The sequence below is a fragment of the Humulus lupulus genome, chromosome X (assembly GCF_963169125.1).
Source record: "Humulus lupulus chromosome X, drHumLupu1.1, whole genome shotgun sequence".
Classification (NCBI taxonomy): Eukaryota; Viridiplantae; Streptophyta; class Magnoliopsida; order Rosales; family Cannabaceae; genus Humulus; species Humulus lupulus.
The window spans coordinates 185,550,480-185,567,396 of NC_084802.1; the positions used below are offsets into that span (position 1 = coordinate 185,550,480).

The 16,917-nt window shown below is 31.7% G+C and overlaps 2 protein-coding genes across 2 annotated transcripts; both read right to left on the reverse strand.

Moving 5' to 3' along the window:
- Positions 1-2,082: 2,082 nt before the first annotated feature.
- Positions 2,083-5,363, reverse strand: LOC133804058 (catalase-2). Its single transcript, XM_062242207.1, has 8 exons — positions 5,204-5,363; positions 4,750-4,846; positions 4,112-4,389; positions 3,160-3,936; positions 2,964-3,053; positions 2,682-2,749; positions 2,485-2,578; positions 2,083-2,344 (listed from the first exon to the last, which is right to left on the reverse strand). The coding sequence occupies exons 1-8, from the start codon at positions 5,216-5,218 to the stop codon at positions 2,285-2,287; spliced, it is 1,479 nt and encodes a 492-aa protein (XP_062098191.1). The 5' UTR covers positions 5,219-5,363; the 3' UTR covers positions 2,083-2,284.
- Positions 5,364-10,429: 5,066 nt separating this feature from the next.
- Positions 10,430-15,590, reverse strand: LOC133804057 (catalase-2-like). Its single transcript, XM_062242206.1, has 8 exons — positions 15,440-15,590; positions 14,661-14,757; positions 12,322-12,599; positions 11,416-12,192; positions 11,195-11,284; positions 11,029-11,096; positions 10,812-10,905; positions 10,430-10,723 (listed from the first exon to the last, which is right to left on the reverse strand). Exons 1-8 carry the CDS (start codon positions 15,548-15,550, stop codon positions 10,664-10,666), a joined length of 1,575 nt encoding a protein of 524 aa, XP_062098190.1. The 5' UTR covers positions 15,551-15,590; the 3' UTR covers positions 10,430-10,663.
- Positions 15,591-16,917: the final 1,327 nt, after the last annotated feature.

The window sequence follows — 16,917 nt, forward strand, 5'->3', positions numbered from 1 at the left end:
AAGTGTAGCATTTATGCTGTTACAAAATATGCATTATGCTACATTGTGTGCCAAATTTGGCACAACTTTTAGCATGTGCCAAATTTGACACTATTTTTGGTACACCGTTGGAGTAACTTTTTTGTAAAGTGAGCTATATTTTAGCAATGAATCATCAATTTAGCACTCCATTGGAGATGCTCTAGAAACTAATTAAGTTTGAAACATTACACAAACCATATTAAATTTATTAAAGAAGTTAGTTGGCAAGAGCCATCAATTAAAGTGTCTTACCAGAAGATATTTCTTTTATTGATTATACAAACACTTAAAACAAAACTTTTCATTAAATTGTTTTGTTTATCATAATTCAAACAGAGAAAATAAATTAAAATAGGAAATTTGACATTCTATGCTTCCTACTAACCCATAATTTAAAAATATACCAAGTCTCAAAATTATGCTTCCCTCACAAATTTCTCTTCTCTCTCTTGGTCTCTCCTTTCTCTCTATCTCTCCCTCTTGTTTGTTCCTCTCTCTCTACCCATTCTCTTGGTTTCTCCTCTCTTTACCCATGGTGGCAGAGGACCACATCCCCACCAACACCAGCATCGTTTTGGCCATTAACTCCACCTTCCTTCACCATCCATCAATATATCATTCAATTTTTTTGTTATGATTAAAATTTCAATCCAAAACTTAAATCCACGAATTTTTTTACATAAGCCACTAATTTATATGTTTTTGAATATATCTGTACATAATTTTCATTCACGATTTTTTTTTTGAAAATTTTAAATCTATAGAATTTTGAGCAAAAAAGATAGTTTGCAATACTCGTGAAAATTTAATTTTAGAGAAGAAATCACTATTTTGGCCTCTAAAATCAAACTTTCATGAAACTATCGTTTTGACCATTATTAGTTGTCGTTTTTATCATCGTTTTAGCCTCTAAAATCAAATTTTCATGGGACCACTATTATTAGCTATCGTTTTTTAATCATCGTTTTGATTTCTAAAATCAATTTTTTCATGGGACCATCGTTAAACATCATTTTGACATCTAAAATCAAATTTTGACCATCTTTAAGCATTTTTGGCTTTTAAAAACAAGTTTTCATGGGACCATCTTTAACCATCGTCTTGGCCTCTAAAATCAAATGGTCACGGGACCATCGTTAAACCATTGTTTTAGCAACATTTTGACCTCTAAAATCAAGTTTTCATGCAACTATTGTTTAGCATCATTAACCATCGTTTTGGCTTATAAAATCAAATTTTCATGTGACCATCGCAAACTATCGTTAAGTATCGTTTTTTCAAAATTTTGCAGATTTCAAATTTGGAAAAAAATTGTGATCAAAACTAATAAATCATGCATAAATGTGCTTCAAATTTGTATTTTAATCGAATATTATTGGGAGTTTCAAGTTTTGGATTTGATTTTGAATCATTAAAAACATTTTTGAAAGAAAACAAAAATTTTAAAATTTTTATAATTTGGGTATTTTTGTTTTCACAAGATGAGAGAAATATAAAGTTTATAATTTGGGTATTTTTGTTTTAGTAAGAGAGAAGAATTATCACTAAATGTCCACAGGAAACTGATTTTATTTGAGAGAGAAGATTGTTCGAATGGAAGGAGTAGTTTAGTCAAAATTTTACAAAAAAAAAGACCATAATTTCTGTTTATCTTTGTTTTAGAGAGAGAGAGGATTGTTCGAGTGTATTTTTATTTTAGTGAGAGAGACCAAGAAGAGGGAAATTGTGTGTGTGAGAGAGTAGTTTAGTCAAAATTTTTCAAAAAAAAAAAGCATCATTTCTGTTTAGTAATGGGTATTTTTGTTTTAGGAAGAGAGGATTGTTCGAGGGTATTTTTGTTTTAGTGAGAGAGAGCAAGAAGAGGAGGGCAATTGTGTGTGTGTTTGTGTGTGAGAGAGAGAGAGAGAGATCAGGTTTGTTCGAATGGGGGGATAGTTTGGTCAAAATTTTATAAAAAAACATAGTTTGCCTATGTTTATTAATATCGGCATAGTCTCACTTGTCCAAATTTCTACTACGGTATTCACATCACAAACAAGGAAAAGAAAATAAAATATAAGAAGCCATTAAAAAGTCACTGATTCATTATTATTATACTGATATGGAGGTTTCAGTATATTACATCATAACACATATAGCACAATCAAAATATTATGCATTTGATTCTCCCTTTCTAAATGACCCCAATCCACTCTCGCTCACTTCCATCTTTCATGTGCAGTCTTCCAAACTCGAAAACTAGCGCATGGCCCCCCATTCATCCTCAGATGCTTGGCCTCACATTTAGGCGAGATGCTAGCTTCTGACCAAGAGACTTGTCCGCCTGCATCATCATCATCATCCATACAAACAAGTAATGCAGTATCAGAAACTTTATCCCCGCAAAACCATGTTTTGAGTTCAATTTTATGCATCTTTCAAACCAAAAATCCAGATAAATAAAAGCTATAGACATAAACTCACCTGAGACCAGTACGAGACCCAGATGCTGCGGATCTCATGGGTGACACGTGGGTCGGATAAGGCATCAATCCATCGTTTGATGAAGCGCTCTTGCCTGAAAAAATCATTGTGTGAAAACCAAGTCAAGATTGGTGCCTGTAACAAGATAAGAAACACTGATTTTACTTTGAAGACAATAGGAGGAGGAGACTACGGACCTCTCTGGTGTAAAGGATCGGTATTTCTCTCCGGGTTGCTTAAAGTTGTTCTCCTTGTCAATAATGCACTGCGCTCTCCGAAGAAATAAACACATTATGGCAAAAAGGAAAGGCAATTCATCAAAAGATATAATCACTGTTCTCAATAATCACAACATCCCATAAAGTATATATGTTCATATTTATGCTGAAAGAAATCGACTTTCAGGGATAGTGACAATACTGTCGAATTTGAGGGGGAAAAAAGTTGCATGTATAATTTAATAAAAATATGAAACTGACCCTTTCTCGCTTTCCAGTGCAGATGGCTGGAGGGGCGGGGTACCTCTCAGCATGACCAACAGGATCATATCTTGAAGGGAAGTAGTTGACCTGAAAGTATCAAAGCAAAAGCTATTAGATGTCAGAGAAGTGTGTAAAGAAATTGAACAAGCTATTCACAAACACATGGCATAAAGTAAAAGAAGCAAGTCAGCACCTCCTCGTCTCTGTGCATAATATTCATGAAACCCTCGTGATGATTGTTGTGATGAGCACACTTGGGGGCATTCACAGGGAGCTGAAGATAGTTTGGTCCAAGACGATGCCTCTGAGTGTCGGAGTAGGAGAAGACACGGGTCTGGAGCAGCTTATCATCTGAATAGTAGACACCAGGAACAACAATGCCCGGGCAAAACGCAATTTGTTCATTCTCTGCAAAGAAATTATCGATGTTCCTATTAAGAACCATGCGACCAACCGGCTGCAAGGGCAAAATGTCCTCGGGCCAGGTCTTCGTTACATCAAGTGGGTCAAAGTCATATCTGTCTTCATGATCAGGATCAATTGTTTGGATGAAAAGTTTCCACTCAGGGTAGTTTCCAGCAGCAATTGAATCGTACAGATCTTGGGTAGCATGACTGTGGTTAGCTCCTCCAACCTTAATAGCCTCATCTTCCAACAAAGACTTGACTCCACAGGTGGGTCTCCAGTGGAATTTCACGTAGTGAACCTTCCCAGCCTTGTTAATCAGAGTATAGGTGTTAACACCAGAGCCATCCATGTGCCTGTAATCTTGTGGAATTCCAATATCATCAAATAGAAAGGTGAACATATGCAAGCTTTCCGGATGATGAGAGAAGAAATCAAGGATCCTCCAATTCTCCTGGATGTGAGATTTAGGGTTGGGTTTCAGAGCATGGACCATGTCTGGGAATTTCATTCCATCACGGATGAAGAAGACAGGGAAATTGTTTCCGACAAGATCGAAATTACCCTGTGTCAAATAATGGAGTCATAACATGAACAAGGGAATATTAAATCATAGATAATAGAGATATTCTATATAATGACATTATATAAGAGCTGCACAATATTAAGTTCTTCATATTTAAAGCACGAGAAACACCGCCACTACAACATGAGAAAAAAAGAACTTGTAAAATCCTCACCTCTCTGGTGTAAAACTTCACTGCAAAACCTCGAGGATCCCTCAAAGTTTCAGGGCTACCGCGCTCATGGATAACTGTGGAGAAACGGACAATTACAGGTGTCTGCACTCCAGGAGCTCGAAGGAAATCGGCACAGCTAAGGTTTGAAATATCATGGGTGGTCTCAAAGAACCCCTTTGCACTAGCTCCCCTGGCGTGGACCACACGTTCTGGGATACGCTCTCTGTCAAAGTTTGCTAGTTTCTCCACCAGATGGTAGTCCTCAAGGAGAATTGGACCTGTTGAGAAAGATACAAGACTAAAAAACATATATATGCAAGATACTCGAAGCTAAAGACTTTAACAAAATACTGAAGTGATGACTACCTATGTTCTTTACCCCCCAAAACAAAATTCACAGAAAAATACCACAAACCAAACCAGCTAATGACTACCACCCTCACACCAACCCCGTCCACGAACAATAAGATATATAAGCTAGTTTTATCACATAGTAGGTGTAATAACGTTCATTCTAAGCATCAAAACATTCAAGATAATCTTTAATAGTTTCAAAATGTCTACAGAACAATCAACCTCACAAATCCATATTTTAAAGAAAACCCATATGAATTCTTCTCTAAAAAACAAAGTTGTACCTCTTGGTCCGACAGTCAGAGAAGAGTTGTTGTTCCAAACTGGAGCACCAGAATTCGTGGTCCAATAAGGAGCGTTGTAAGCACTTGAAGGTCGGTACTGTAATCATTTAATAAGAAACGATGATGAGTACTAATAATTTTTAAACATGAGGACATGAACATGCAACCTTGTCAAAATGATTGAACGCTTATGAACTAAAAAAACAAAACAGCTGATTAAGAACTAAAAGCAATTGATAACATATTCCTTTCTGGGTTGTGCTTGATTTTCCTATCACTTATCTATTCACCTAACGATTTTGACCCACCAAATCTAGATAATCGAAAAACAAATAGGGACTACATGATTAAAAACAACAAAGCAATCTTTCTAAGAAATCAATAAGAATACTAAAAATTCATAACAAATCCAATAAAGGGGTTATAGATTAGAGCACAGAAATGATGAGAGTACCTTGTAGGGATCCATTGAAGAGAGAAAGATAAGAGAGAGAAGACCAAAGGGGTAATCTTTATGATTTGTGTGGCGAATTTGGGGGATTTTGAAAGAAGGTGAGGGTTTTATACTAATTTTAAATTAATTTCTCAATTTCGAGACTCATCGTTATCTTATTATCTCTGCGGACATTGAAAACTGACGTTAGCTGTTTTGGAAATACGAAGGATTTTGACTCCAATTTATCGTCTTTTTCTCGCTCACGATTTTTTGCGTCATTATCTCGGACCGACTTTCTATACAAACAATAAATTTTACTATAATAAACTTAAAATATAGGGAAATTTGAGCAAATATGCAATCTATCATCCTCAAATTAAAATTATGCTAACAAAAAAAAAACATAGGCCAACTATGCTTTTTTGCAAAATTTTGACCATATTATCCTTTTCCTTCAAATAAGCCTCATCTCTCACATATGAAACTCTCCTTCACCTTCTCATTTCTCACTCGCTCTCTCGACCACCGTTGATTCTCTATCCTTCCAATTCAATTCACGAGTAATGATATATACACTAAAAATATACACACAAATATTACACACAGTGATATGACAGTTTAGCCTAGTCAATCACATTTATTAAAATTAGGACTCACTGTTTTAAAAAGCAGTGACACGACACTGTGTGTAATATTTGGGTGCATACTTTGGGCGCACATATCATTACTCTTCAATCCACCATCAAACAATTTTTTATTTATTTCCCCTTTTTTTATGTCTTCTCATTTTTCTCTCTCACAAAAACAAAAATATCTTAGACCACAATTTTTTTTTATCATTTTCTAATGTTTTTATGATTCAAAATAAAATCTAAAACTTGAACTCCTAAGAATATTCATTTAAAATACAAAATGTATACGTTTTAAACATATTTGTGCATGATTTATTAGTTTTGATTGCTATTTTTTTTTCATATATGAAAATCTAAAATTTGCAGAATTTTGAACGAAATAGATAGTTTGCGATAGTCCCATAAATTTGATTTAAAAAGTCAAAACGATGCTAAAAATGATGGTTCCATGAAAATTTAATTTTGGATGCCAAAACGATACTAAAAACGATATTAAAAATGATAGATAACGATAGTCCCGTAAATTTTTTGACTTTGCAAGCCGAAATGATGCTAAAACAATGGTTAATCCTCTAAAATCAATTTTTTATGGGATCATCACAAAATATCATTAAGCATCGTTAACCATCGTTTTTGTTCAAGATTTTACAGGTTTTAGATTTCAAATCTTAAAAAATCGCGATCAAAACTAAAATTTTATCCTCAAAGGTATTCGAAAATATATAAATTAGTTTCTTATGTAAATATTTTTGTGGATTTATGTTTTGGATTGAAATTTAAATCATTAAAAAAAAGTTGAATGATGTGGTGGTGGATAGTGAGGGAAGGTGGTGGGCTAAATGATGTTTGTGTTGGTGAGGATGAGAAACCAAGTGAGAGAAAAATGAGAAACCAAAAGAGAAGAGAAAAATTATAAAAGGGGTATTTTAGTCCCAATAAAATGATGAAGCATAAGTTTGAAATAATTGTTAAATTTGGAATATTTTTTTAAATTATGGATACTGAGAAGCATAGTAACTCAAATTTCTCAATAAATACTATAGTACTTTCCCTATTAACATAAAATAGTACACAGATCATCATTATCATTGTGTTTCTTCTCAAATTAAACTAATTATTGAATTTTTATGCTAAATAAAAAGGAAATTAAGTATATTAAGAACTCTAGAATTAATGAAATGAAATGTGAAAACAATTGTAATTATGTTGTTTGGTTATAATTTAAAATATTGAATAAATATTCTAATAAATTGTTTTTCCCCCTAATATTTTAGTAAAATGACTATTCTTCTAATTGGAGAAAATAATAATTTTTTTTACATGTTAAATTGTTTAAATTTCATTTATATTCGTGTTCTCATTTTATTATTCCGTTTTTGTTAACTTATTAATTATATTAAACCGAATGCTTATTTAAATTATTGAGCTATAGTATTATGTTAAGGATTATGAGTATATCCAAAATATCGATGATAATAATTTTTCTATTTTTATGTAAATTCTTAACATGATATAATATAGTGAAGATATTTATGCAATAAATAAAAAAACAATTAATATATTGCTATAAGAAAAAAAACATAACATAAGTAATACAACTTACATTGTTCAATGTGAGATGAGTAAGATTAAAGTTAAGATATGAGAAATTTCTTAACTTTATTAAATTGTCAAATTTGAATAGTTGACTTTTTATCTTTTTGATAATTGAAGTAAATAAAAACAAATATGATAAGGCAATAAATATCATTACAACTTGTTTAAATTATTACGATACCAATTACCATATTTCAAATTTCTTTAGTTAAATATTATATAGCAATTAATTTGCTAAATTTTTACTTCTTAGTTCTATTGTTTATATTTTTATAGATTTCTTCTTCCACAAACAACAAAATAATAAGTCAACTAAGCATATGCAATACATTAAAAAAATGTCACAAATACAATTGCTTAAGAAAAATAAATTGGGGTATTTTAGATAACATTTAAAATTAATTTACATACATAAATTTTTGGTATAATACCTATTCCACATTTGGTGAACTCATAATAAATATAGGTTAAAAAAACAAACTTTTTAAAAAAAAAAGGAAGCATTGAAGATTATTATTTATTGGAAATTTATACTTATCATGATCTCATTTATATACGAGATCACAATTTCACGTGAATATAGCGTGAGATGATAATCACAAGGCTAAAAACGGTGGGGACCCACTTCTAATAATAATAAATTAAAAATAGTTAATATTTTTATTTATTTATGGTGTATATTCTTAAGAATAAAAAGAAAGAGGTTGAGAAAATTAATTGGTTAATTTTATTATTGAAAAAAATAAAATGAGAACGTGATGAACTCAAGTTTCCTTATCCAGTGTTTGGTTTTATGCTAAAACCTACTCACAACCACTTGAGCAGTAGATGACGTGGACCATTAAAGATATGCCACGTATGCATAAAAGAGCCTTGAGTCGTGTGCTCCTCCCAAAACTAATCTTTTTGGTGTTTTATGAGAAATAGACGGTGATAAGGTTCGTAATGGGCCGTAAGGCTGAGATTCTGCCACAAAGGCCGAAGCCTGTTTTTCTGGGCCCACTACTCACTATTTTTCTTTTTCTTTCTAAAATGACATCTTTATTATTTTTATTTTTATTTGTATGGGGTTGGTATTCAATTCACATTTGACAATTTAATATAGAAAAACGTGAAAACCTTATCAAATCAGGACTTGGCAACCCAAATCAGAGGGACAACAAGTTTTAATATCAGTCCCTGGTCTTTTGGCCTTGCTTTAGGGGCATTTTATGTTACTTCTTCCTTTGTAGAAGGAAAAAAAATATATCATAATTTTTGGATTCAAGGGGAATTTCTCTTATTTAATGTTAAAATATTGTTTGAATATTATATATATTTTTCGTAATAAAAAGAAAACAAAAAATCAATAGATTTCTTGATTTTATCAAACTCTATCCACTGCTACTCTATTCAAGAACTAAGAGGAAAATGTCACTTTCTGCCTTCAATTTCTATGTTTGTTGATTGGTTATGACAGTATATATGTGTATGTATAAATACATACACATATGTATAAAGGCATTGGATTCTGTTCACTATATACAAAAGTATAAGATTATTTTAGACTCTTTTTTTTTGTGAGAAGGGTAGTACCAATAATCATAAAGACATGAGATTTTTTTAGTCGTATTCTTTTTCTGTTTTTTTTTTCTTTTTCTAGTATCACGTTATTGAGATGGGAAGGAGAGACTTAGGGATGTCAATTTAACCCGCGGAGTAGGGTCCTGCCACTAATGTAGCGGGGGACATGACCCTCATTCCGAACTCGCCCTGTAATTTATATTTTTAATATAAATATTCTTTAAAATATATAATATAATAATTTATGTAAAATATATATATATTTATTAATGGTATAATTTATTGTTTTTTAATTATTTTATATTAAAAAGTATTAATTATTTTAATTTATTTTATCAATTTTAGAAAAAAAAAATTAAACATTTTTATTAAACGGATACCTGGGGCCTCAACCTCGAGACAGAGCGGGGAAGGGGTTGCCATCCCCGATCCTGCCCCGCCCCGTTTACATCCCTAGAGAGACTTATATGGTAAGGCAAATTTTGGTAATCAAAAGTGTAAAAGGCCAATTCTCTACAATTTGTAAGATATGGGCATTGTGCTTCTTGGTGCCATGTTTTTAGGTCTGTGGGAGGTTTGTCTCATTGCCCATATTTAAAATATTTTGTTAGAATATTGTTTTTTCCCCTCTTTTTCTATCTTGGCTAAGTGAATTAAGTATAGGGATTGCAATAAAAGTGCAAATAAAATAGTCATAAGAAACGATCAATGGCAATTGCAGTAATGAGACTTAAAAGGAAGTTTCCAAACACACACTGTTGACTACTGAGACTTGGTCCTTATGAATATTAATTCTTCTTCAACAGAGTCAAGACTTATTATTACTCTTTTGTTGGGCGGATAAATTTATGTTTAATTATGTTATTAAGCTCCACATAACATGTAATGAAGTGTTGTGAGAACTAACCTTGATTTGAATTTAGAAGCCTAGGAATTGTTAGTGCCAAATCCCATTGCTTTACATCTTCTACACTAGAAACACATCATCATAAAATATGTGGAAAAACAGAATAAGTAAACTGATAATTTCATGCATAGAATTGATATATGAACACATGACTAAGTTTACAGTAGAAGTACCAGTTTATCAATAGTAGATTTTGCAGTACCAGTTGCTGAGCTGAAGGAGTATGCTAATGCTTGCCTGTTCATAACTAAAAGAAAGCAGCAATTAGCGTAATCAAATAAAAACCAATCTCTTTCTGTATATCAAAACACACAAGGTTAAATGTTAATTCAATCACCTGTTGATAACAGATAATGATAAACAAGCCATTAAAGATTCGGCATTGCATCATCAATACCCTCGAACCGTTTGATCTAACAAAGCTTGCTTGAGCGAATAAAAAGGATAAAAGTTTGATTTGGGAGCATAATCAACCCCATTGAGTACTTATTAGTACAGTGACACATTCATTTGGTTGAATGGAACAGTACAACAAAGGAAACCAAATATGAAACTGGTACACATGACCAGCATTTATTAAGTTCGATAAATAGTGTACATAAGAGTTTCAGGATAGAACATAACATAACACAACATAAGAGTACAGAATAGAGTACACAAGAGGGTACACAAGAGTTATTTATCGTTCCATATTTATATCCCGCACTTTTCACCATTTAGTTTCCTTCTTGCACAGTTCGAAACTTAAAAACATCTCGCATGCGTGCCTGCTGTCCGCGCTCAAATGTTAGGCCTAACATTGAGACGAGAAGCTACCTTCTGACCGAGAGACTTGTCCGTCTGTAGAAACCAATACCAATAGAGAACATAACATCAGTAAAAGAGCATTATTCAACAGTTAACAGAAGTGCATATGTTGGAAACTGACCTGAGACAGGTAGGAGATCCAGATGCTGCGGATCTCATGGGTGACACGGTGGTCAGCCAACACATCCACCCATCGCTTGACAAATCTGTCTTGTCTGCATAAATGTAATGTAAGGGAAAAATTAGCCAAACTCTCTACATTGGTGCATTGCATACACATGAAATCAAACACTTCAATATTGTTTTTGACATGGTTGAATGACCACATATGTATGTACCTGTCTGGTGCCCAAGATCGGTATCTCACACCAGCTTGGGTAAAGTTGTCCTCCTTTGGAATAGTACACTGTATTCACCAAAAAAAATTCAACATATATACCAATGTATTAGTATGGAGATATTTTTCCTAGATTGAATTATATGACTCCAGTGATGAATAGTTACCCTTTCACGCTTTCCATGGATGATTTTAGCAGGAATGGGGAATTGCTCAGCATGGCGACAAGAATCATACCTTGAAGGGAAGTAGTCAATCTAAAACAAAGAAGAGAAAAACAGTATCTGATTAGAACCAAACTAAACAAACCCCAGAAACATAATATATGAATAAGCAAAGGAGCAAACTATAAGGGCTGGTTGGCAAAGGAGGGAGGAATTTCTGTTACCTCCTCATCTCTGTGAGTGAAATTCATGCAACCATCATAGTGATTGTTGTGGTGGGCACACTTGGGAGCGTTAACAGGGAGTTGAAGGTAGTTCACTCCAATGCGGTATCTGTGAGTATCACTGTAAGCGAAGAGACGAGCCTGAAGCATCTTGTCATCAGAATAGTGGATACCAGGGACGGTATGGGCAGGGTTCATGGCGAGTTGTTCGTTCTCTGCAAAGAAGTTGTCAATGTTCCTGTTGAGAACCAAACGACCAACTGGGTGAAGAGGAATGAGGTCCTCAGGCCAGATTTGTGTTGTGTCTAGTATGTCAAAGTCAAACTTGTCCTCATCAGCAGGATCAAGTGTTTGGATGTACAGCTTCCACTCAGGGTAGTTTCCAGAGGCAATTGACTCATAAAGATCTTGGGTGGCATGGCTGTGGTTGGTTCCTCCAACCCTGATGGCCTCTTCCTCCAACATGGACTTAACACCACAGGTGGGCTTCCAGTGGAACTTCACAAAGGTTACCTTTCCAGCCTTGTTAACCAAAGTAAAGGTGTGAACACCAAAACCTTCCATGTGCCTGTAATTTTGTGGAACACCCACATCATCGAATAGCCAGGCGAAGGTGAGCATACTTTCGGGATGGAATGACAAGAAGTCAAGCACCCTCCAGTACTCCTGGATGTGAGACTTAGGGTTGGGCTTAAAGGCATGGATCACATCAGGGAATTGGATTCCATCACGGATGAAAAACACAGGAAAGTTGTTTCCCACAATATCGAAATTACCCTGCGAGCACGAAAACGTAAAGTACACGTTATGAACAGACAAAAATTTAAACCAACTATGCTAGCTAACTAGCTAGTAACATGGTCATTCACTATATCGAATAGAGCACAATAAAATTGAAAGCTTTACCTCTCTGGTGTAGAACTTGACTGCAAAACCACGAGGGTCTCTAATGGTTTCAGGGCTACCACGTTCATGGATGACAGTGGAGAAGCGAACAATGACAGGTGTCTGAACTCCAGGAGCTCGGAGGAAGTCAGCACAGGTGAGGTGAGAAACATCATGAGTCACCTCAAAGAAACCCTTAGCACTGGCTCCCCTGGCATGGACAATACGCTCGGGCATCCTTTCCCTAGTGAAGTTAGCAATCTTCTCCACCAGATGATAATCCTCCAAAAGGATTGGACCTGTCCAACACAAAAACAAGAAGACTTTCACTCAGACCTTTTGTCAAACACGTTAAAGGGTGCCAAGAATTTTTTTTTTTTTTTTGAAAAAAAAACATCTTGTGACTTGGGAAGATTAATCATCAACTACAACAAATTATTCACAGAGATCAACTGCAACTATCCAAATTAAATTACCTCCATTTATACTTATAATTTTGCTGAGAATATATTTATATGCATTTACAAGTTGAATTGCATGCCCCCGAGTCCCCCCGCCAAATTAATAACTAATAACTAAATTTTAAAATACTAAAAATCCTAACTGGGCCTCTAAGGGACCAGTCCGCCAGGCTTTGAGGAGCCTGGCCCACTTTTATCGGCCCATATTTTCCTCAGTGTATCTATAACATGACACGCTAGGCTTTTAAGGAAGCCCAATGATCTAAAGATAATGTGGTCCCAGTTCTGAAGAAATTTATTGGGCTGATTGGCCCACCTACTTAATCCTACAAAAAGCCTAGACCTATGTGGGCCCATGCTATTCGGCCCATAGATGATGCCGACAAATTCTTTCAAACATTTTTTATATTTAAAAAATATATACTAGAGGTAAATATTTTATATAAATTGTACAGTATATTTGTTACATATGATTGATATATACAGTAAAACCTCTATGAGATAATATTGGGACCAAACTAATTATATTATAAAGAAGAGGTTATAACAAAATCTCTAATAAATTATTACATAATTAAAAGTAATTCAGATGTGAAATAAAAGATTTATTTCTTACATAATCTTTGATTTTTATTTTTGAGTACAAATAAATAACATAATATATATATTTATTTGATTGTATATATCATTATTACTATATATGGGTATAATTTTTTAATGCAGGATTTAAAAAACGTATAACTAATTACATTTTAGAAGTTAATCTTATTTAGAAATAGTCTTAACTGAGACTAAATTTTTTATAATAAAAATAAAATTATTCTTATATAGATGTGTTACTATTTAATATGAAAACGGTATCTTTAATATATTTTTTTAAAAAAAATAACTTTCAGAAAGATCCAAAAGAAAACATAATTTTTTTTAAAAAAAGTCAATTATTTTTCAACTTTTTGTTGATTTTTCTGTCGTCACCACTTTTTTTTCAATCCACACCCACCTTTTAGTACAGAATTATCGTTAGTAAAAAAAATTCAAAAAGATAATAATTATTTTTTTACCCTATAACTTCACTATTTATAGATCTATGTTCAAACCCACAAAATCTCAATTATCTTTCTGTACATATCCCTGAAATCTTAGTTTACTATATGAAAAATCTTTGTGTGAGTATAATAAGTGAGTTTAAAACTCGTGTGGTAAGAAATATAATTTTATAAGGTATGTATAAAAAAAAAAAGTATAATAATAATAATAATAAATTTTGAGCAAAGAGGTGGATAATTGTTTGCTTAATGTCAATAAATGATGAAAACTATAGCACATAAATATAAAAATCATGGTGGGGCCTAGTAATGGTGACCTATTTTTAATCAAACAAGACTAATCACCTAATGTCCTACTTTATTGTTATTTTATATAAATTTAATTTTTTATTCAATCATCTTGTACCAACTTTATATTTATTTTGAATAATGATACATGAATTCAAATATTATAAATAGTGATGTGATATTACTTTTTAAAATTGTGGGTCCTAATTTTAACTAATCATATTTATTTAATTACGATTCATTATTTTAAAAAATAATAACACAATATTATTTATAATATTTAAGTACATATTTTGAGTATAGATACACAACAACATGATCGGTTTGACAGAGATAGTACAAGTATGTATTTATATTTATTATAAAATATAAAATAAATAAAAATACGTAACAAGGCACGTGTCATATTATATATATTTATATTTTTGGTAGATTGTGCAGATATGAGGCCAAAGTTCACAAGTCGACATCATATTATTATTATTATCCCATAAGAATAAATATTAAAAAAAAAAAAAAAAAAGACAATGAAAAATGAATAATAAAAACAAAAAATAAAAAATACCTCTTGGTCCGACAGTTAAAGCCGACTCATTGTTGTAAACCGGAGCTCCGGCATTAGTAGTCATGAAAGGTGCGTTGTAAGCACTCGATGGTCGGTACTGCATGTCCAAACACCAACCAAATCCATTATTTATAAATATATATACAAATATATATAAGTTTATGAATAATAATGATAAACCCAGAAAAAGATTAATTATTAATGAGTTTCTTGAAAGTAAATTGACTGACTGAGATGAGTGGCAAAGATGACTAGATCGAGTAGATTTTTTATTGATAAATCAAGATCATATATTTTTTTTTATTCTTATAATTGTATTTTAGTCTGTATAAGCTAGTATATAGTGTAGATCAAGTGATATATTTAATAATTATATACATGATGACAACTTTAGTATGATATATATTTTAATCATCAACTGGGGATCAAATTAATAAGATTAATGAGATTATAAACAACGTTTTTGAAAACTGACTAATAAACAAATTATTAGAATGACACATGTGCTAAAAGAAAAGAAAAAAACTCTCGTGTAAAACTCAGATCAGATACTCTTTTTTATTTTGGAATAAAAAATAAGTACAGAACAAGAATAATCTGATGATGATGATGATGATGATTAGGGTTTGAATACAAAAGCGTCATTAGAATATAATGAACTATAATTAATATATTAAAACATATATATGTCTTTCGAAAACAAGATTATATGGGTTATTTTAGATTTATTATTATAACAAAATTAAATATATATATATATATGTAATAAATAATAATACCTTGTAAGGATCCATTTTCTGAAGAGGAAAGTTTAGATCGAAAGAGAGAGAAGGTTTTGAGCGTGTGGCAACCTTGCTTGAAATGCCAGTATTTATAACCAAAGGCTTCATAGACTTTTCAACTAAATATGTATTAATTATCTCATCATAGTTGTATTTTTACATTTTGATATACTAAATGGTAAAAGTTGACATAATAATGAGTACTGTAAAAAAAAATTAAAAAAAAATCACTCATTCACACTCCATTATTTAGGGAAGAAAGAGTTGTTGTTATCATCTTTTATGTCGCTACCATCAATAATGTTAGCCACAATAGTACAAAATTCTAATTAATAAATAAAAATGTTAGTGACAATACACCTGTATTAATATAATTGTGTGGCCAAGGCCAACCAGTAGTGGCAGTCTCAAAGATCTAGGGCATGTTTGGATGACATAAATCAAGGACAAGGAGAAACAACTTAGGTGATGTTTGGCTGCATTTTAAAGTATTGAAATGATTATTTCGTTTGAAAATAGGAGGAAAGACGATTCTAATGCAAGAGTGAAATTTTTTAATAATTTTTATCAATTTTGTTTATTTATGTTAATTTTTACTCCATTCTATTCCTATTTATTATTTTTTTCATTCACATTCTTATTCCTTCATTTTCATTTCCTCCAACCAAACGTGACCTAAATTATTAACATAGTAATTAATGAAAACATTTTTTTAAGTCACACTTTGCAAAATATATATATATATTTTTTGGTAATGGGTATTTTTCATTAGGGTGTTAATTGTGTTAATCAGAATATCAAGTGTGTTTAGAAGATAATTTTTCTTATGAATTATCAAAATAAAATTATTATGCAAAATGATTATAAAAATGAGTTTTTTTCATAAATATTTTTTTTTTGTTTTTTTTTTTACTTTTTTATGGTACTTTATTTTTTTTTCAAAAATACTACCTTAGGTTTTCAAAAATACTATTTTCAAAGTTTTAATTAAAACACAAGGGTCCATACTATAATTTTAATTAAAAATAAGGGATCAAACTAGTATTATCTCCATAATTTAATTTAAGGGGAAAAAATTAAAATTTTAATTCTAATAAGTTAGGGTGTGTACTAGTGTACTTCTCGAGTCTAAAATACTACAAATAAAATAAAATATTTAAAATTATATATTTTAGTAATTTTAGTAAAGTGTAAATATGTACTTAAAAGAATATCTTTATATTAATTTTGGCTATAAATGTAATTATTTAGAAACAATAATAGAAAGGAACTATTTTAACCCATGTAGTAAATACATTAAAATATAGTCTCATTTTTTTATTTGATTTATTCCTTATAAACGTGGGATAAAATAGGTCTTGTGCGTTACTATTTTATTTAGTCTCGTCATTTTATTATATAGAAACATATAAAACTTATTAGTAAAAGTTTTTCTTGAAAGTAATTTATTTTTAAAAAATTGAGTTTTTTTCTTT

What these genes read in the sequence shown, in the direction of transcription:
- LOC133804057 (XM_062242206.1), bottom strand. Translation starts at nt 15,550, where the DNA reads ATGAAGCCTTTGGTTATAAATACTGGCATTTCAAGCAAGGTTGCCACA. An exon ending in AGAAAATGGATCCTTACAAG is followed by an intron (nt 14,758 to 15,439) that starts GTATTATTATTT and finishes TTGGACATGCAG; the next exon opens with TACCGACCATCGAGTGCTTA. An exon ending in TCAAGTTCTACACCAGAGAG is followed by an intron (nt 12,193 to 12,321) that starts GTAAAGCTTTCA and finishes TCGTGCTCGCAG; the next exon opens with GGTAATTTCGATATTGTGGG.
- LOC133804058 (XM_062242207.1), bottom strand. An exon ending in GCACTGGAAAGCGAGAAAGG is followed by an intron (nt 2,750 to 2,963) that starts GTCAGTTTCATA and finishes CGGAGAGCGCAG; the next exon opens with TGCATTATTGACAAGGAGAA. An exon ending in GGGTCTCGTACTGGTCTCAG is followed by an intron (nt 2,345 to 2,484) that starts GTGAGTTTATGT and finishes ATGATGATGCAG; the next exon opens with GCGGACAAGTCTCTTGGTCA.